We start from the raw sequence: 21,498 nt of genomic DNA on the forward strand, positions 1-21,498 counted from the left end.
TTTAGGTTTTTGCTGTTGCCAAATTTAGTATTTTCTTGTATTTTGTACCATTTTTTGAGCTTTTTTTTTTTTAAGTTTTGTGGCAACAATTTTTGGATTTCATATATGTTTTAGCGCCATTTCATTCATTCGCCATTTCTTTGTGAAGTGATCAAGCAAATTTCTGACTTGCTGTATTTTGCTGCAAATCTGGTTGTATTTTCCAATTATATTTTTTTTCTATTAATTATTTTTATCTTTTAGCTTTCAATATGCCTACTGTATATTGTAAATCCATCTCGTTGTCCAACCTGTTGTTGTAATCCATCTTGGCGAGAGAAAACAGTCGCCAAGTTTCCGATTTGGGGGGGTATATCAAAGTAGTTCCTCACCTAGAAAAGACTTTAGATGCCAAAACAAATGAAAGTTGCTGCGAGCGAGGTGGGGGCAGACCAGAGGATGTTCAAAAACGTCCCAGCCAAAGCCCCGTTATAGTCCTCATGGTTGACTACACAGGCGGCAACTTTGTACGAATAGGTATACAAAAACCTGTACCACCCTATGACAAATGCTTGGAAAATCACAAGAGCAATGTCGAAAAATAGCGTAAGGGTGGTAGATTTTTGTGCAATGAATTTCTTTGCTCTATCTGTACTCGTTCTTTTTACTTCCTTTTACAAAAAAGGAAGTATTGTATTCGCGAAAAAATTTTCACAAAAAAATTGGCCTTCATTTCCATTTTGCTCACCCCCGAATGAATGTTGAGTTTTTTTTCGACCCGACCACACGTGGATATATGCCTAGAAACGTACAGACACCCGAAATATCCATTTTGACGATCCCCGAGTTAGTTACAACGCGTTTTCCTCGTGACGTCTGTATGTACGTATGTATGTGCGTATGTATCTCGCATAACTCAAAAACGGTATGTCCTAGAAAGTTGAAATTTGGCACGTAGACTCCTAGTGGGGTCTAGTTGTGCACCTTCCCTTTTGGTTGCATTCAGATGTTCCTAAGGTGGTCTTTTGCCCCTTTTTGGGGGGAAATTATTGTTAATTTCGATTTAAACTCAAGTAGTGTTATAATTTGTCGGACACTTGGGGGATATATCGCCAGTCTTTTGGTTGCCAAGTTTTGTCGCCAACTTGGCGACAAATTTGGCGATTTTTTTTTAATTTTAAATTTGGTTTCAATTTGGCCACTGTTGGGTAAATTTAGAGTAAACAATTGAATCACATTAAAATTGCCAATAATGGGGAAATGACATTAAACTGGAGTAAAAGGAAGTCATGTGATGCACACATCAGCTCGTTCTATTTCAAAACGGACCTTACTTTAAAAACACGCCCCGTAGTAAAACATTGATTGAAAAATAATGCTTATGAGATGGAAGCAATGTGTCCCCCTCCCTCTCTCAAATACTTTTTTGAAATCTCCTTGCCCTTGCTGAGATCTTTTGAGCAAAAAGTGTTTTATTCCAAAGGTTTCTATAAACACATGAATGTTCTATTTGGAAAAGCTCGTTATGTGCACGAGCGGAAGCCTAAAAATAAGGTCTGCCGGAATGAAATGGTCACATAATTTCTCTATGAGCACTTGACTCCGACTGAGACAGCACTGACTTTATTCTGAAATAAAATGTAAAAAAGCTTTTCTAACTGGTTCATTAAATTCATCAGTGAGAATCTAAAGCTGCCTTTTCCCCCTTATTCAGCCAGAACGTATCGCTGTCCCATTTCTGCCCTACAGAAAAAATATATTAGAGAATATTCCCAAGTCAATGAGTGATTAAAAATAAGTTGATACATTATGTTTCCAACAAGTAATAAATGGTACTTTTTCACGAATAATCACTAATGATGACTAGTTAAGGCGATTGCACTTCCTGCGATTTGCAAAGTAATGATTCTCTATTATCCTTCCCTCCACAACAACACCGTTAGTACTTAGCATAACGAGTTGATGTGTGCATCACATGACTTCCTTTTACTCCAATTTAATGTAACTTCCCCATTATTGGCAATTTTAATGTGAGTCAATTGTTTACTCTCTAAATATCACCAACAGTGGCCAAATTGAAATCAAATTTAAAATTAAAAAAAAAATTCGCGAAATTTGTCGCCAAGTTGGCGACCAAAAGACTGGCGATATATCGCCAAGTGTCCGACTAATTATAACACCACTTGAGTTTACATCGAAGTTAACAATGATTTCCCCCCAAAAAGGGGTAAAAGACCCCCCTTAGGAACATCCGAATGCAACCAAAATTAAAGGTGCACAACTAGGTCCCACTAGGAGTCCACGTAACAAATTTAAACTTTCTAGGACATACCGTTTTTGAGTTATGCGAGATACATACACACATACGCACATACATACGTACATACGGACGTCACGAGAAACTTCGTTGTAATTAACTCGGGGGTCGTCAAAATGGATATTTCTGGTGTCTGTACGTTCCTAGGCATATATCCACGTGTGGTCGGGTCGAAAAAAAGAGTTATCTTTCTACTTGATTAATTAAAAGCTCTTATTCTTTAAAAGTAGTTTTTCTGATTTTCAACATTTATACAGTATATTCAGTAAATTACTGGCCCAATAGCCAGAGCTAAAGCAGAAACACATGAAATACACCGCCAGCTCAGTCATTTCCAGCCGAGGACTGCAGTTTCGTGCTTATTAGCACTCATCAGCCCGGCATAGGAAAGTGACTGAGCTGGAGATGGAAAACCTCTTAAGGAATGCCTTTCCTTCAATCCTCGAGTTGAACCGAACCATTGTTTCGGTCACTCGTCTGTTCTTCGCTAATTCTATGTTAGCTACCAGTTTGTTTGGCACTCTGGACTTCCTTAAGAGGTTTTCCATCTCCAGCTCAGTCACTTTCCTATGCCGGGCTGATGAGTGCTAATAAGCACGAATCTGCAGTCCTCGGCTGGAAATGACTGAGCTGGCGGTGTATTTCATGTATTTATACAGTAAGTAGATTAAAATATACAGCCCTTTTCAGAAAAAATCTCACAATCCGAACGGGGTGCGGTTGCTTCGGATAATTGTAGTTCTACTGCAATTTAGATATTTTTTGATGTTCTAAATAAAGTATATGTTCATAAATTCTTGTATTAAACATTTTGTGTGATCCATATTTCTAATTACCATCAGAGCTGCCGTTTGGGTGTTGATACCGGACCTATAGTACCGGGGCCCAGAGCTTTGAGGGGCCCGCAATGTCATAAAGCTGTTTTTCGAATAATAATGTTAATAATTTCATCAAAAAAGTTATGCTACTTTCTAAAAAAAAAAAAAAAAAAACTTGCATTACATTAACGTTTCTCGATAGTATTAATATAAATGAAATACTCTTGCGCAACGGAAAAATAGCAAAAGTTTTTGAGTACGGTGTACGGAGTTTTTGAGTACACCTTTTGAGGGGTGTTCGTTAGGAGGGGTTTCATTGTAATATGCAACATAGATAAAGGGGGAAGTCGAGGGGGGTTCACAGCGCCCACTGCGCCATTGACATTTTTAGGGGCTTGCTTTTTTTATTGGTGGGGGGTGCTTCATAGCATTTTAAGGGGGCACTATTGCCCTTGGGGGGGGGGGGGTTAACTAGGGTTTTATCTGTGTACTTTTTTTATTTTGATACTTATGTTTTGCTTTTAACAAACATTCATACAATATTTTCTTTATAATTGATCGATTAATATTTTTTTGCATATGTAGGGGAAGGTCGGGTAGTATCGGACACCTAAGCCATTTCAATCATAACACTTTTTGTTTTATTTGTAAGGAATTAGTTTTTACACTAAATTATGCTGTACTAAGTTACCTAACATAAGTAATACCTTACTTTAAATTAGTAGGGGAATGTCGGGTAGTATCGGACACCTGAGCCATTTCAATCATAACACTTTTTGTTTTATTTGTAAAGAATTAGTTTTTACACAAAATTATGCTGTACTAAGTTACCTGACATAAATTGTAAACTTTGGTTAAAAAAACATGGAGTCGTATTTTTCAACACATTTTTGTCAAACTCTATTTTTGGCCAATCTTCAATTTTGGAGGGTTGTATCGGACAAAACATTAAAATGTTGAAATAAAAACAAATAGTTCAGAAAAAACATTTTAATGTGCAAAAAAATGAAACGAACAAAGTAGTTGGTTACTTAGAATAGTATACAAGTCTAAAAATGAAAATAAGTAATCATTTTTTATAAAAGTTGAAAAATATAGCCTATGGTTGGTTTATCTTTCACCAGCTTCTCTAATTGTCATTTCATTAAGTCCAACTTTTTCAATGGCTTCTTTCTTATTTGTTTCTCATCCCATTTATGTCGTTATTTTTCCATTTCAACCTGTTTTACAAAGAAAAACACCGTCGGTATTTTAGTTTGGTGCCAGTAACTTTGTCTGATACAACCAGAAATTGGTTTGTCCGATACAACCCGACTGTAAAGCTACAGTTGTTTAACCACCACTATGTTATTGTTTAAGCTAGAAAATTTCATAGCTCATATTACTTAGATTAATATACTATCAGTCTAAAGGTATTACAATGAAACAATACAACTTACTTTATGTGTAAATATATGCCTCAGAAGTTAAGTTCGTGCACTGCAATTCTCTCAACAAACAAACAACTAGATTTGCACATCAGAACGAACGGCAGGTTTGCCAACTCCTAAAAATGTTTCCCCCTAAACTCAACTCATAAAACCTCCTAAATGACGTCAGAAATTCACGTGATCCTTTAACTGTGACGTCACACATGGGATTAAAAGATCACGTGACCATTGCTATTTTTCGTTGCTGAGTGAAATAAAGTCATTTTTATCATTTTTATGTCATTTCTGATCAAAACCAATGGTTACAAAGGCTCAAAAAGTATATGTAAGTAAAAAAAAAAAAAAATGCATGAAACAATCGAAGAATAGCATTTTCATAGGTAAAAGAAAAATATTTTTACCTATTAAAACCCTAAAATTTAAACCCCTAAATTTACCCCTAAAAATTTTATCTCCCTAAAAAAATCCCATTCTAAAATTTTCCCCCTAAATTTAGGGGCAAAACCCCTAAGTTTGCAACCCTGACGAACGGTTAATTTGAACCAATATAGCATCTGTGGCTTTCTTCCACAATACGGCACACTATATTGATCCAGTACGTGCTGCCCCTGGCGGCGGAATTAAGAAGCAGCCCTTGTCCGATACTAAACGACCTTCCCCTATTGTGTACTAACTTTCGGCTGAAAGGACCACAAACGAACAGATCACTTCTGGTAAGGTGAGTTCGGCTAAGTGCGTCCGCGGGTTAACTGCGTCCCTTGAGAATTTTGGGAATGCTGACCGGAAGTGGCTTCCACGATGTATTGAATATGTTGGGAGAATGTCTAGTGATAATCCCTATAAGTAGACATTGCATACTTGCCAACCTTCGAAGAAGAAAAAAACAGGAGATTCCACTAGAGGTATATAGGTAATTCACTAGCGCTTGCCACTTACCTTGCCAACCCTTTAAGGTTGTTCACTTATCTTGCCAACCTTCGAAGAAAAAAAAACAGGAGATTCCTCTAGAGGTATATAGGTAATTCACTAGCGACATATCTTCACAACAGGATGATTAAATTATGCTTTTTAGTAACATAAATACTAAATTTAAAGTGAAATGGGGATTTTTCGCAGATGTAAGCTAATTGGTAGCAGCAAGAAAAATATACTGAAAAGGAAAAACAAAATAATAAGGAGTGAATTTGCTTAAAGTTTCGTACATTCCCCAGTCTCTACCAAAAAAGTAGCTACAAAAACTTAATTACTAAAATCCGAAAAAGAAAATCAATATATAATGAAAATAAAATATAAAATAAGTAGGTATAGGGTAGCACATGTTAAAATAACTTCACTCTTTCAAAATAATTGAAATATTTTCAAGATGCAAAAAGATTGAAATCTGCTGCCATTTTCGGCACAGCATGTGCTTCGTTGAACATGCAATGTGGAAAGCTTCCCAAAAACTATTTTTTACTAAATGAGTTATTACTTGGAAAAATTCTTATTCCCTGACATTGGTAGAATAGAAAAGGGCGCCATCTATTGAGAAGAAAGTGAAACTTTTTGATAATTGACTGGAAAAACTGCAAAAACGGGAGAAAATCTTTAAACACGGGAAATTGGGAGATGGAAGCAAAAAACGGGGGTCTCCCGTTTTTTACATTTTTCCCGTTTTTTTACCCGTTTAAAAACAGTAGAGTTGGCAAGTATGACATTGGCATTGGTACTCATAGATAAAACACAATCAGTGATAACTTAAATGTCTTGTGCAGAACTCTAATGTGAAGATTGAGGAGGTTAGAGTTTTGTTTATTTTGTTGTCATATCAAACAACTGAAGTCTGCAAGTGTAAGTAGTATTTTTAGTAACAAGTGACTACGAACATACATGGCGTGTTTTAATTAATTTTTGTAACCAGACTTTTTGTTTGTAAGAGTTGTCGCACTTTCCTTTAAAGTAAAACGGGGTTAGTGCGTTCCATATTGTGGGGAAAGTGCGACCGCATGATTTTGCCTTTAATTTTGCTTATAATTTCTATTTCCAGTTCATTCTTTAGTTACCCTTTTCTATAACTTTTACTAAATTTCAATTGTACATTCAATTTGGCAAACCTATGCTCGAAAGAATGGATCAAGAGAAATCGTATTTGAGGTAACGCTCTAAGCAACGTCAGTTTTTAAAAACTGAAAATAAACAAAATAAAAAAGTGGATTGGTGGGTTGACCGTTCGAAACGTTACATTCAGTTTCAGTTACATGTATCCTATTTTGCATATATATTAGCTTTTAAGGGGGTCCGAAACAGAAAAATCGTCAAATTTTGCAATTTTTTTTATCATGTGAAAAATTACTTCATGTTTTTCTGCTTAAGAGGACGTTTGAATCTTGTTTCTATCTTAAATGGAACGAGTAATATAATTATTTTTGTTGCATGCACCTAACTAATGTGTACTTAACTTTAAAACTTTAAACGTGTTTTTCTCCATGATGCCATTTTTCCCGATTTCTTGCATTCAAACTCTTATAAGTCAGGAACCGATAAAGATAAAGTAATGAAACTTAGAGCATATCTTTTTCAATTAGTTTACTTTAAATTTCATTCATCAAATTTGAAAAGATTATGGTTTTTTTTTTTTTTTTAAGTATCTTCGAATTTTTCGAAATTTTTCTTCAAATATTTTTCATTGAATCAATATTTTTAAAATCGCCGAATAAAAATTAAAGCTTAGATATTTGTGCGTAATTTATTTTAAAAAAATTGAAAATTGATCAAGAATATTTTGAGCTATAGCAATTTAAAGCAACCCCATTTAAAAAAAAACTAATTAAATTTAAATAAAATTTTTTTTTTTTCATATTTATGTTATGATTTTGCTTATTAAATAAATGGTGAATCAGTGCAAAAAATTTCAAAACTCTAAAGTATATAATAAAAAAAATTTCAAACTGTGTCCCGGACCCCTCTTAAAAAGCTTGTTTTATTCGATGACTAAAAAGGTCGGTTTTTTTTTAGATTACGCTGTCCGTCTTATTGTTTGCATCTTAAATTTAAGTTGAATCATGAACAAAAAACACAATAGTCGCTCATACTATAATAACACGGATATGCAGAATGACAGTAGAATCTTAAGGAGTTACAATACCTCAAAAATGATGAAACGATCAAAAAACAATTTATCGCTTATTTCAAAACAAAAAACTATTCTGAACACAGGGGAAAAGTTTCAATGCTTTAGTTCAAATATTTAAAAAGTTAGGAGTGGTTTTAGGCCATGTTCCCTATGTGTTCTTCTGCAAAAGAAAAACTTCAAATTGCTTTTTTTCGATGATGGTTTTGTGTTTTCATGTCATTAGAATCCCTAAGGATCTTTTTCTATTAAAGATACAGCTTTGGAGTAATACTTTTTGCAATTGGGATAACCTATTTGACAAAACTGTGCATTGGATAAGCATTTTATAAATGACTCTAATGTTTAGAGCATGTTAATCCTTTAAAAACCAAATTTCTTTTAAAAAATCTTTGATTTTTTACATAATTAATCACAGAAAATTTTCGAATGAACTCATAAGCAAATGAATGCACAGATTTTTAGAGATGATTATAGTGATCGTTTTGCAAAAAAAAACGTTTTTTAAATGAGTGCAAAAAATAAAAATGCCTTAGGGATCTTAAAAAGTTGAAATTTTCCTCAATTTTTTGAATTTTCAAAAAAAGTAGGCAATACTTTTAAATTTTGAAAATGAATTATTGATTACGAAATAAGTACGCATGTTATGGTTTCAAAGAAATATTAAATTTATATAAATTAAAAGAAATTGCTTGAAAGGTATTGTGACCTCTTAAGCATTGAAAAACGTTTTGGTAAGTAGAAAGAAGTTGAGAAGCAGAGATTTCATAAAATTTGAAAAATGAAAAAAAAAAAACTTACGCTGCCGGTTTTGAGCTTCGTCTGGAGTATGCTGGCATTCTGCAAAATGTAGGATGATAAACCATAACAAAGTAATGCTTTTCACCAAAAGAATTGACCTAGATGAAAAGCAACATGGATTAAAATGAAGGCAACATTTTTAACAAAAGAGAAAAAGATGAAATCATTGTAACATTTCTTGAAATAATTCATTTCATTTCGAATTCCACCTGACCGGTTTGATATCATCGCATTTTACAATAGTAATATGTCTAACCCAGCTATACAGTCGAACCTCCATATATCGAACTTCCACATATCGAAATTTTCTATATATCGAGATCCCAGCAAATTTCAATGTTCATTATATAGAAAAATTGTTTCTATGTATCGAAAAAGTCTCTATATATCGAAAGTTTTTTGTAGATTTTTTTTCTACTTTAGACTGTTTGTCTCATGAAAAATGAAGGTTAGAGGAGAAAGTTATGTTCACTAAAGGTTGCTACGGAACTCATAAGGAATCTTGGGTTGAAGGGTGTGTAGTTAAGTCGTTGTTCCGTTCTGAAGTTCTTAAATTCCCTCAAGTTTATTTCAAATCTTAGTTGTCACCAGTAACACTGTAAAATCAGTTACAAGTTATCTTTTTTGTCTGTTGATTATCATAGTCTTCTTAGTTTCAATAAAAGTCATTCAAGTTAAGTAGATTGATTTTTTACTTTTCTCTCGATCACATTTTCAAAACGAAAATCCCCTAACGTTTCGATCAAGTTGAATTGCCGAAGATTATGAAGGTGTATGTTGACGTAAAAATGTAATTTCTGTTAATTTTTTAATCATTAACTTTCATTTAATCCGATGCTCGTATAAATTATAAATTGGGTTTCATACACGAAAATTTGCTTTTATTTTAATGTTTTAGGATACTTTTATGATAAAATAAGATCGTTTCCATATATCGAAATTTCTATATATCGAATTTTTTTCCGGCAATTTGCTACTTCGATGTATGGAGGTCCGACTGTATATCGAACTCTGGATATAACGATACCCCGGTTGTTATGATCCTTTTGTATGGTCCCAGGTGAAACCCTATGTGGTAAATTCCTTTTTGAATGCCTGTGACGAACACCAAATGCTAAATAATTGGCTATAGCGAACCAAAAATGTCTTATTCAACTTTTCCCACAAATCTTGTCCCAGCATATTTCCTTACCAGTTTCTTCCCGAAGAGAAAACTATCTACTCAAAGGGGAATCCTTTGAAGAACCCAAGAATGGAGTTTAATTTATTCTGAGATTAGAAAGCTTATTCTCAATAGGGAAGTTTTCGATTTTTCAATTTTTTTTTATAGGATAGAGTAACATGTATGAACATCATAGGTGAAAAAAATTTTGCGATACGATAAGTTGTTTTTTTTTTAAATTAATTTTTAAAGTTCAAGCGCTTGTGACGTCAAATGGCATAGGAAGTGACGTCATGCTTTCATAGGGGAGAAACCGAAGGACGTACATTCGACTTCGAAGACGAAACGTAAAAGGTTTATCTCCTCGCATTTAACGCCTCGCGTTTCTGGAACATTAAACCTTTCATCCTCTCGGAAATATTCGAATACAGTAAAACCTGTAAAGTTGACCACCTTTGTAAGTTGACCACCTGTCTAAGTTGACCGCTTTTGTCAGGAACGGAATTAGTCATATCTTATATAATGAAGGAAAACCTCTGTAACTTGACCACCTCTCTATCTTGACCACCTGTCTATCTTGACCACTAATATACACCAGCTTTGGTTTGGAGTATTGCAAAAAACCCTTTGTAAGTTGACCCCTTGTCAAAAGCATTAGATTGTACTAAAAGTTTAATCAGTTATGCATCAAATAAGCAACCAGACATTAAAAAAAAATAATGAATAAATAGCCAAACTTCATTAAGGAGTTATTTCGTTGAAAAGTATATTGCCATTGTTACAGATGTACAAGAAAAAATCAAATGAAGAATTTAAGTCACTTTTGACTCGTTATGAATTTTTAGGAATTGTTAATGCCAATTAAGTAGTTTTTCATGAGCAATGAGACTTTTTTTTTTCTTCGATCGATTTACAGAGATTTTAAATTCGTATGATAATTTACGCATTATATTTATTCATTTAATTTATTATTCTGGTAAATAATCTCTAAAAATATTTAAAAGCATTTTTACTTATTGTTTTAAAGTAATTAAACAATGAAAGTGAGTCTAAAGTATTCCAATTAGTTGGAAAAATGAATGCATGGGGCAAGAAATGACAAAAAAAAAAGTGTTTTCGTTACTACCCTCTATAAGTTGACCACCTGTCTAAGTTGACCACCAAAGCACTGCACCGCAAGTGGTCAACTTACACAGGTTTCACTGTATCTCATTGGTGTTACTTGAGGAAGATTATTTAGATTGTGCTTTAACGAATCCGGCCTCCATAGTGTGTTCAAAAGGATGATTGAATTTCTAAAAAATAAAAATATCAGCGCGCTCAAAATGTCCGTAGCGAAAACAAGGGATCTTCGGCGGAAGGCTGCCCGTTAGTGCCCTGTGACGTAGGCTCGTGACGTTTCAGAGGAGCACACTTTTGCGCGTGGATTTTTAAAAATTCATTAAAAATCAATCACGGTGTTTTAAAATTCGGCAATGGTGCATTTTTTAGATTTGAGGGTCAATAAACAATATGCAATAGTCAAAATATGAACATTTAATAGTTTGCAACTTCCCTCTTGAAGTAGTGAGAAGCAAAGGGAATAAAGTGCCAAAATTAAAAATTTCGAGATAACCTGTACAAATGTTAGGAGAAACTGTCCTCTGTTTCGGGGCAAAAGATGATAATCATAATCATTCAAACACGAGTATTTCTTTTTTCAAATGTGATCATTTATTATGTAGAAATGATGACTCGATGATCGTGTAGTTTTATAAATGGAGAAGGATTTTTTTTTTCTTTTCACAGGAAACGTACTATGTGGACTCCCTCATTTCAAAATTTAATCTATTGAAAACAAAGGCCGATATTGGAATAAAATAAACGGTATGTTTACTGTGAAACCCATAAAAATCATGTACAGAAACTTAATTTTGAAATTAGTTGTTTAGTATTTATTTCGTTGTTTATTGTTGTCGTTCATTATCTTTCATAATCCATTTTATACTGCAGCGAAAAACTATTTGCAAACATCGGTTTAGTCACGTGATCCATCTCACAACAAAAATCGGGAAGCAATTCATTCAGATAGTATGATACGTTCATTTTCAATCGGAATACTAAAACTCCGCATATTTCTGCAGTAATATGTGATTTATTTATTTATTTTTCTTAGATTGGATAGTCATTCAAACTGCAATGAAAACATTCAATGCAGGCGGACGCTTTTCAGGCCCGACATTTGGGACTCTTTCGGTGGGGCGCAAAGGAGTAAACTATACAAAAGAAAAAAAAATTAATTTGAATTTTGACTTCTTGAATTCAAATTATGTTTTTCGCAATCACGAGTGTGTGTATGTAGGCGTGTGCGTTTGTGTGTGGGGGGTATGTGTGTTGTGTGTAGGGGTATGTGTATGTGTGTGTAGGTATGTGTGTTTGTGTGCTGGCATAAGTGTGTGGGTAGTTTGGTGTATGAATGTGTGTGTGGGAGGGTATGTGTGTTGTGGTAGGGGGTATGTGTATGTGTGTGTAGGTTATGTGTGTAGGTGTATGTGTGTGGTGGTGTATATGTGTGTGTGTAGTTGTGTATGTATGCGCGTGTGTGTAGGACATGGATGCAACCTGGAGACGGTTTTCGCTATTGGAGCAGCATCGTGAGAAGCCGGTCGACGGTGATGCAGCAGAGGGTGCTGGCGGGAAAATAAAATGATAGCACATCAAAACAGTCAAATGAAAGCAATAAGCAATCGTGATTGCTCAAAAAAAAAACATCACACCCACATAGATAATAGATTATTTTTTAAAGCCAGTAGCAATGGGCCCTCCTAAATGACGGGCCTGATTATTTTTACATGTGGGAAAAATGAGTTAGAATAACTTTGAGATAATACAGCCATGGAAAAAAATTGTAAGGACAAGCAAAAAGTTTCTAATTCTAGCCACCACTTGGTTAGAAAAAATGCAAATATTTTCACGATAAAAACACATGAAATGAAACATTTTCAAACAAACTTTGATTAAAAACTTTTGAATATTATCAAAATGCATGATTTTTTTAGTTTTTATAGTTTGCCACTTGGAAAATATTATAAGCACACACATTTATTTTGAGACCGGGAAGAAAAATTTGTATATTTAGTCGGTGACAAACTCGTTGATCACGGTAGAATGACCAAAACCTTAAAACGTGGATTGGAAAAGTGATTTTCTAGAAAACATGATTCAGACATTTTTCTAAAATACGTTTTGAAAAAAGAAACAACGGTGACAAACTCGTTGATCACGGTAGAATTACCAAAATCTTAAAACGTTGTGATGGGTCATTAAAAACGGATGCAAATGGCGATAGATAGCCAGTCAACACGAATGTAAGATAATCTAATCAGAGCGCATCGCATTTCAAGTACCGCACGAGAAGTCACATACCCAAAAATAACCGAAATGATTCGCAATAAAATGAATTAAAAGTGGTCAAATGTTTTGAACCTAAAATTTATTCAAAATACGACTCAACACTATGTTTAGAACGGTCAACTTATTTATTTCGGGACTTTTTCAATTCGGGTTTGGGAATGTTCTTCTGCCTGGAAGATTGAGATTTTTGAAGCAATTTTACTAACATTTGCCCCTTTATAGTAAAAGCATTTCCAACACCTGAAAAAATCCTTAATCGGAAAAATCTGAAGGAAGATTATTACTACTAGCACACAAATGAAGAAACTTTTGTGCAGAGGATAGGAATGAGCAAAATGAACATTACAAAAAACGAGCTGATGTGTGCATCACATGACTTCCTTTTACTCCAATTTAATGTCATTTTCTCATTATTGCCATTGTGATTCAATTGTTTTCTCTCTAAAAATCACCAACTGTGGCCAAATTAAAACCAGATTTTAAAAAAAAATTAAAAATTAAAAAAAAAATGCCAAATTTGTCGCCAAGTTGGCGACAAAACTTGGCGAAGAAAATTTATTTAAAAAATCCATTTAGGATGTATACATATTTCATTTTCTTTTTTGAGCAATCACGATTGCTTATTGCCTTCAATAGACAGTTTTGATGTGCTATCATTTTATTTTCCCGCCAGCACCCTCTGCAGCATCACCGTCTACCGGCTCCTCACGATGCTGCTCCTCTAGCGAAAGCCGTCTCCAAGTTGCATCCATATGCTACACAAACGCTCATACATACACAACTACACACACACACACAAATACATACACCTACACACACACATACTCAAACACATACATACACACACGCATACATACAGACACCTACACATGCACACACCTACACACAACTACCCACACACTCATCACACTCATGCCTGCACACAGACACAAACACATATGCCTACACACACATACACATTCCCCACCACACACAAACACTCATACATACAACTACCCACACACTCATACCTGCACACAAACACAAATGCCTACACACACATACACATACCCCCTACACACATACAAACATACCCCCTACACACAAACGCACATAGCCCCACACACACAAACACACATGCCTACACACACATACACATTCCCCACCACACACAAACACTCATACATACAACTACCCACACACTCATACCTGCACACAAACACAAATGCCTACACACACATACACATACCCCCTACACACAAACAAACATACCCCTACACACAAACACACATACCCCCCACACACACACATAAACACACATGCCTACACACACATACACATTCCCCACCACACACAAACACTCATACACACAACTACCCACACACTCATACCTGCACACAAACACAAATGCCTACACACACATACACATACCCCCTACACACATACAAACATACCCCCTACACACAAACAAACATACTCCTACACACAAACACACATACCCCCCCACACACATACCCCCCCCCACACACACATAAACACACATGCCTACATACACACACACACTCGTGATTGAGAAAAACATAATTTGAATTCAAGAGGTCAAAATTCAAATTAAATTCTTATTTATTTTTGTCCTCTCTTCGAGTTCTTTTTTTCCAATTAGTACAATATTAGCAAATGCCACGTAGATGGTCTATTTGCAATTCATTAGCCCACTACACAAAGCATTCATATATGTGAGAGGGGAGGAATCGGGCTCCTCGTTTGGTTTGGAGTAAACACAAATCGCGGACTCTCCTGTATTAGAAAAGTGAAAAAAGTACCGATTTGCGTCCCCTCATATTCGTAGTTGTAGGTAATTAGTGCGGAAAAGGCTCATCTATTTGTCACTCATGTAATCAGAATTCCTTTGGATAGTCTTTATTCTCCACTCTCATAAAAAAAAGTGAAATAATTTGAATTCTGAAATTTTGAATTCAAATTATGTTTTTCGCAATCACAAGTTGCGACAGAACCCTACTCACTGGAGTTATTGTTTCTAGAAACGGCTCCTGTCCCCCTCCCCCCCCAGTCTGCCCGTCCTCTTGGACGATTACGTGTGTATAGTTGTATATGTGTAGGCTTGTGCTTGTGCGTAGACCTGTGTGTTTGAACGTTGGCGTGTGTAAAGGTGTGAGTGTCTGTGTATGTGAATGTGTGTGTAAAGGTGTGAATGTCTGTGTGTGTGAATGTGTATATGTGTGAATGTGTATGTGTGTGAGTGTGCATGTGTGTGTGTGAATGTGTGTGTAAAGGTGTGAGTGTATGTGTGTGTGAATGTGTGTGTAAAGGTGTGAATGTCTGTGTGTGAATGTGTATATGTCTGAATGTGTATGTGTGTGAGTGTGCATGTGTGTGAATGTGTATGTGTGTGAGTGTGCATGTGTGTGTGTGAATGTGTGTGTAAAGGTGTGAGTGTATGTGTGTGTGAATGTGTGTGTAAAGGTGTGAATGTCTGTGTGTGAATGTGTATATGTCTGAATGTGTATGTGTGTGAGTGTGCATGTGTGTGAATGTGTATGTGTGTGAGTGTGCATGTGTGTATGTGTGTGTGAATATGTGTGTAAAGGTGTGTGTGTGAATGTGTGTGTAAAGGTGTGAATGTCTGTGTGTGTGAATGTCTGTGTGTCTGTGTGCATGTGTGTGAGTGTGTATGATCGTACGTGTGTCAGACATATGATTTTTCAGTATTTTTACTGAATTCAGTATTTTTTGTGAGAGCAAAATACTGCATGCAGGAATAAAGAAGGGGCATTGAAAGCTATATTCAACGTCTTCCAGTTAATTTCAATTAAAATAGGATACAAAAATACATGGAAGAGCTTTCAGGTGTAGTACAGTATACTAAGAGTGTTGTGCTAGTTTACTGTAAACTAACAGTCATGCAATATTAGTATTTTTCATCCTGTTTGCTTCACATGTCTGGTGTGTGTAAGACACGGACGCCACCGATCAGGAGAATCGGATTCCGGGGGACCTTGCTCAAGACCGGAGGAGCTGCGCCTGCAGAGGGCGGCGGGGTTGAAAAAGGAACCGGACCTCAAGGACGGTCAAATGAAAACAATTAGCAATCGTGATTGCTCAAAAAAACGGCGGAAAATTTTTCGATCTCACTTGTACAATGCAGCTTTTTTTCATCTTTCGAACACTTTCTTCTTTAAAAAAAATAAACAACCTCAAAACAAGGATACATTAGGTGCGTACGTGCATCATTATTACGTAGGTGCATCAATGACATCATTTATTTTCCACAATATTTGTAAATAAAATCTATAATAGGAGAAAAATCCAGTTTGACTCCTGCTGGGAACCAAACTGTAAATTGAAAATGGCGTCTTTGAAAGAAAAAACTATCAATACTGAAGAACCTTTCGTTTCAGCACATCTTGATAATTCTAATGTGACGGTTATCATCCTATAAGCAGGGATGCCCTCAGAAGAAGTTCATAAACTTGATGTAAGCTCATTACATTAAAGGGACGGCGGACCTTGAAAGCTTTTTTTTTTAATTTATTAATTTTGAAATATGAAACTGGGCATGAAAGTTATAAAGTTTATTAGCATGTAAAATATCAAGCAAAAAAAAATGCAACAAGATAAAATTTTAATTAAAATACAAAATTTTGAAATTTAAAATAAAAATTTTAAAATGCTCCATGCGACTCAATTTTTGCTTTTTTCTCAATCAATTTCCATTTTATAGGAGAACAGAACATTGCCAAGAATTTTGGGTTTCCACTTAAAGATTGGTCCATTGTTGACTGCACAGTATTTTTTTTTTCGAGTAACGCAACAGTTTTTGTTGCGAATAGTGCATAAAAATCAAAACTTTAATATTTTAAAGCAACATAAAATTCTCCTAAACCTTAATGCATACCCAGTTTTATCAAACTACTACCAAAGTAGCCTATTCTGAAATTTGAAGCATATTGAACAAAAATGAAGTCGCATGGAGCTTTTTTCACTCTGTGTCAGCATCGAATTTTCCAGTCCGAGATAAATAACGTTAAAGTCTAATTTTCTAATTTCACCTACATTTCATGATCTTCTTATTTTAATACCTCCCGACAGAGATTTTCACGATGACTAAATATTTGACATTAACACCAATGTAAGGATTTATTGAAACTTAGTTTACATGTTTGACACTTAGTTTTTCGATTTTGTTTACATGTTTTACAGCCATTTTAATCGAAAACATGCTCTGTTTACTTTTTTTTAACGCATATAACTTCGCGATAAAACTTCAGATCAACAAGAGGTTTTTTTTCATACGATTCAGCACACTTCATTTATTGTTATTTCCACGGAACAAAAAAATCATATTTTTGACCGATTTGAGCTATTTGGAATGTCCACTAGGGTGCGTCTTATTTTTAAAGGTGTTATTTTTTCATGAGGCACCCTCTCATTTTGTTTCTTTTTATGAAATAAACATTCTCATATCTGAAAAATAAAAATTGAATAATATTTAGAAGGTGCTACCACAGCTGCAAAAATTGTCAACTCTCTCTTTTTATTTTTTTTAAATTTATTTATTTAGTTTGTATAATAAGTAGCAATCAGTAAAAAGTTTGTATTGTCACATGGAAGTAACAAAGAGAAAAACTACGATGTTGCTGAATGTAAAAGATATGATATATGAATGGCATTACCGTACCTTTGGATGCTTTTTTGACATTATTACAAAAAATGACAACCATGAAATGCTTATTATTTTCTTGTATATATAAAAAATAGGTATTTGTGTTACGTTAAACCCAACCAACCCAATTTCATGTTGATTAAAAATATGACAAGATATATTGGGGAGTTGATTTTTACACTATTTTTTTCACACTGAATGTAATTTTTAATCACTGGTAGCACCCCCTAAATTATGTTCAAATTCAATGAAACTTTTATGTGTGTATTTTTTCATCAAAAGGAAGCAATTAAACGGGTGCCCCATAAGAAATTCAAAACTTTTTTAAAATGTGCATTATAAGACACACCCTAAAGTCCACGGTCCCCTTAACATTTTAAACTTTTTGATGAATTTAAAAAGTGATTCTTATCCTGATTGATGAGAAGAAATCGTCACTCTGATGAGCATTTCTGATTGGGATATACGGAAGTAGACGGCGCGAAAGTAAAAGGATAAAGATAGAAATGATTTGAAAGTCGTGAGACGCGGCTCTCTTTCGAAAACTCGAATAGAATTGACATTGCATTCGTATGGAAACGAGTTCTGAAGTGCGAGTGAAAGTATCTAGCTAAGGGTAGGGAAAAACGAATTTCGAAAAGTCATTCCATTCGAAAGCCAATGACCGCCAAATTAAAAACGGAACTGATATTGCCACCCTGTGACGAGATGCCGCCTGCCGCTTACGTCATTGGAACCGGTTTTCGCATTCTCTATTTATTCCTCAGAACGTCAACAAATCTTTAATGAGGACTCCTAACACAAATACATTGCGGATCTCGGAATTGGATTCGAAAATCTATGGGGGGGAAAACGTCAAGTGAGTGCTTGTTGTAAAAATAATAAAGCAAATAATGTGATACTCAATTCTAAATTGGATCTCGGTCCTTGTTTCTTTGGGAAAATGTCTTCAGCTCCCGACCTTTTTTACTTCCTTTTACAAAAAAGGAAGTATTGTATTCGCGAAAAAAATTTCACTCAAAAATCGGCCTTAATTTCCACTTTGCTCAACCCCGAATGAATGTTTAATTTTTTTTTTCGAGCCGACCACACGTGGATATATGCCTAGGAACATACCGACCCCCGAAATATCCATTTTGACGACCCCCGAGTTAATTACAACGAATTTTCTCGTGACGTCCGTATGTACGTATGTATGTGTGTATGTATCTCGCATAACTCAAAAACGGGATGTCCTAGAAAGTTGAAATTTGGTACGTGGACTCCTAGTGGGGTCTAGTTGTGCACTTTCAATTTTGGTTGCATTTGGATGTTTGTAAGGGGGTCTTCTGCCCCTTTTTGGGAGGAAATCATTGTTAATTTCGATGTAAAAAGAAGTGGTGTTATAATTTGGCGGACACTTGGCGACATATCGGCAGTCTTTTGGTCGCCAAGTTTTTTCGCCAACTTGGCGTCAAATTTGATGATTTTTTTTTTAAATCTGGTTTTAATTTGGCCACTGTTGGTGAGAAAACTACTGAATCACATTAAAACTGCCAAAAATGAGAAAAGGACATTAAATTGGAGTAAAAGGAAGTCATGTGATGCACACATCAGCTCGTTTGCCGCATATTAAGATGAATCTCGCCGGAACATCTAAATTTAAACATTTTTGATAGCGAGGGAAAAGGAACGGAAATAACAAAAAAAGAACTATTATCATCGATAATATAACGGTTTTTCCGGGTTTCATGTTACATTATGTACTTCCGCTATCACTTTTCATGTAATAGACTATGGTTTTGCTTATTTTCTTGGTGCTTAGTATAGAGAAAAAATTTCAACAATTTTTGTATTCGGAAGGGACAAATGACTTGCCTAAGTTCATCATCCTATGATTCGCCACCAAGAGTATAGAAAGTAAGTGATTTTCCGTGAAAAAGGGTGGCACACTAACCGCGGATAATCGAAATCGCGGATAAGGGGTCTAAGGACACTTAACCTTCGAAATTTTCGATTTTATGGAAAAAATATATGTTATGCATAGTTTGATTCTGAACACTTTGATACCTTATTTATTACCATACGCCAAAAACTTTCCAAGTTATCGTAAAAATGCGTAAACTTTCCCCATAGAGTTTTATGTTAACAGCAGCTGTTTCAGCCTCTTTTTCTCAGATGCCGGTTTCTTCGGTTTTCTGGTTTTGCGCGCATGATATCTCAGAAAGTTTCTTATATATTTCCGTGAAACTTTTCATGCATGTTTGTCTGGTATATTTTTATGATCTGAACCTAAATTTCAACTAAAAATAAAAGTTAATATAAAAAAATATATTTTTGCCCAAAATTTTGGAAATTTTCGATATTAACTTATAAAATTTCAAAAAAAATAAATAAATAATTTTAAAAAAATAAATAAATTTAGGTTCAGGTCATAAATATAAACCAGACAAACAAGTATGAAAAGTTTTACGGAAATATATAAGAAACTTTCCGAGATATTATGCGCGGAAAACGAGAAAACCGAAGAAACCGGCACCTGAAAAAAAGACGCTTAAAGAGCTGCTGTTAACATAAATCTCTATGGGAAAGTTTACGCATTTTTACGATAACTTGAAAAGTTTTTGGCGTATGTTAATAAATAAGATATCAAATTGTTCAGAATTAAACTATGCATAACATATATTTTTTTTCAGAAAATCGAAAATTTTGAAGGTTAAGGGTCCTTAGACCCCATAATCCACGAATTCGGTAAGTCGACGCTAATGTACAAAATAGCTCTAAAATATCGATAACACTCTCATACATTTAAACTATAACTAAATTGGTAACACAGTGTGTAAAGAATGCATGTAAAAGATAAAAAAAAGATAGCTCATTATTACAAAAACATGACACACATACGCGAGCTAAGGGGTTACAGTACCTCAAAAATGATGAAACGATCAGAAAAAAATTTATTGCTTATTTCAAAACTAAAAACTATTCTGAACACAGGGGAAAAGTTTCATTGCTTGAGTTCAAATATTTAAAAAGTTATGAGTGGTTTTAAGCCGTGCTCGCTATGTGTTCTTCTGCAAAAGAAAAACTTTAAATTGGTTTTTCTCGATGATGGTTTTTTTGTGTTTTCATGTCATTAGAATCCCTAAGGATTTTTTTTTCTTTTAAAGATACAGCTTTAAAGTAATACTTTTTGCAATTGGGATAACATAACAGCTTTAAGGTAATACTTTTTGCAATTGGGATAACATAACAGCTTTAAAGTAATACTTTTTGCAATTGGGATAACATATTTGACAAAACTGTGCATTGGATAAGCATTTTAGAAATGACTCAAATGTTTAAAGCATGTTAAAACTTTAAAAACCAATTTTTTTTTAAAAACTTTTATTTTTTATATAATTAATCACAGAAACTTTTCTAATGAACTCAAAAGCAAATGAATGCACAGACCTTTAGAGATGATTATAGTGATCATTTAGCAAAAAACTTTTTTTTAATTAGTAAAAAAAAATAAAAAAGCCTTAGGGATTTTAAAAAATTGAAAATTTCCTAAATTTTTTGAATTTTTAAAAAAAATAGACAATATTTTTTAAATTTTGAAAATAAATTATTGATTACGAAATAAGTATGCATGTTATGGTTTCAAAGAAATATAAAATTTACTTAAATTTAAAAAAAATCTTTGAAAGATACTGTGACCCCTTAATAGTGCAAACAGATTAACTGCAACAAATTGTTACTCCAAAAACGCATAGAGGAGGGGGGTAAGTAATTGCAGGTATAAAAATCAATAAGTAGGGTAGATTTAAAAATCAGTAAGTGGTGTAGATCTAAAGAAGTATGT

General features: G+C 34.4%; 1 protein-coding gene across 1 annotated transcript in view; it reads right to left on the reverse strand.

Annotated features, from left to right (window-relative positions):
* The window catches only part of LOC129233110 (proclotting enzyme-like), a 117,742-nt gene that overhangs the window by 80,752 nt on the left and 15,492 nt on the right, over positions 1–21,498 (reverse strand). Inside the window, exon 2 of the mRNA XM_054867169.1 lies at positions 8,455–8,552. Coding sequence (XP_054723144.1) covers positions 8,455–8,552 — 98 coding nt within the window. The remainder of the gene's footprint in view (positions 1–8,454; positions 8,553–21,498) is intronic.

The sequence above is a fragment of the Uloborus diversus genome, unplaced genomic scaffold (genome assembly GCF_026930045.1).
Source record: "Uloborus diversus isolate 005 unplaced genomic scaffold, Udiv.v.3.1 scaffold_17, whole genome shotgun sequence".
NCBI lineage: Eukaryota > Metazoa > Arthropoda > Arachnida > Araneae > Uloboridae > Uloborus > Uloborus diversus.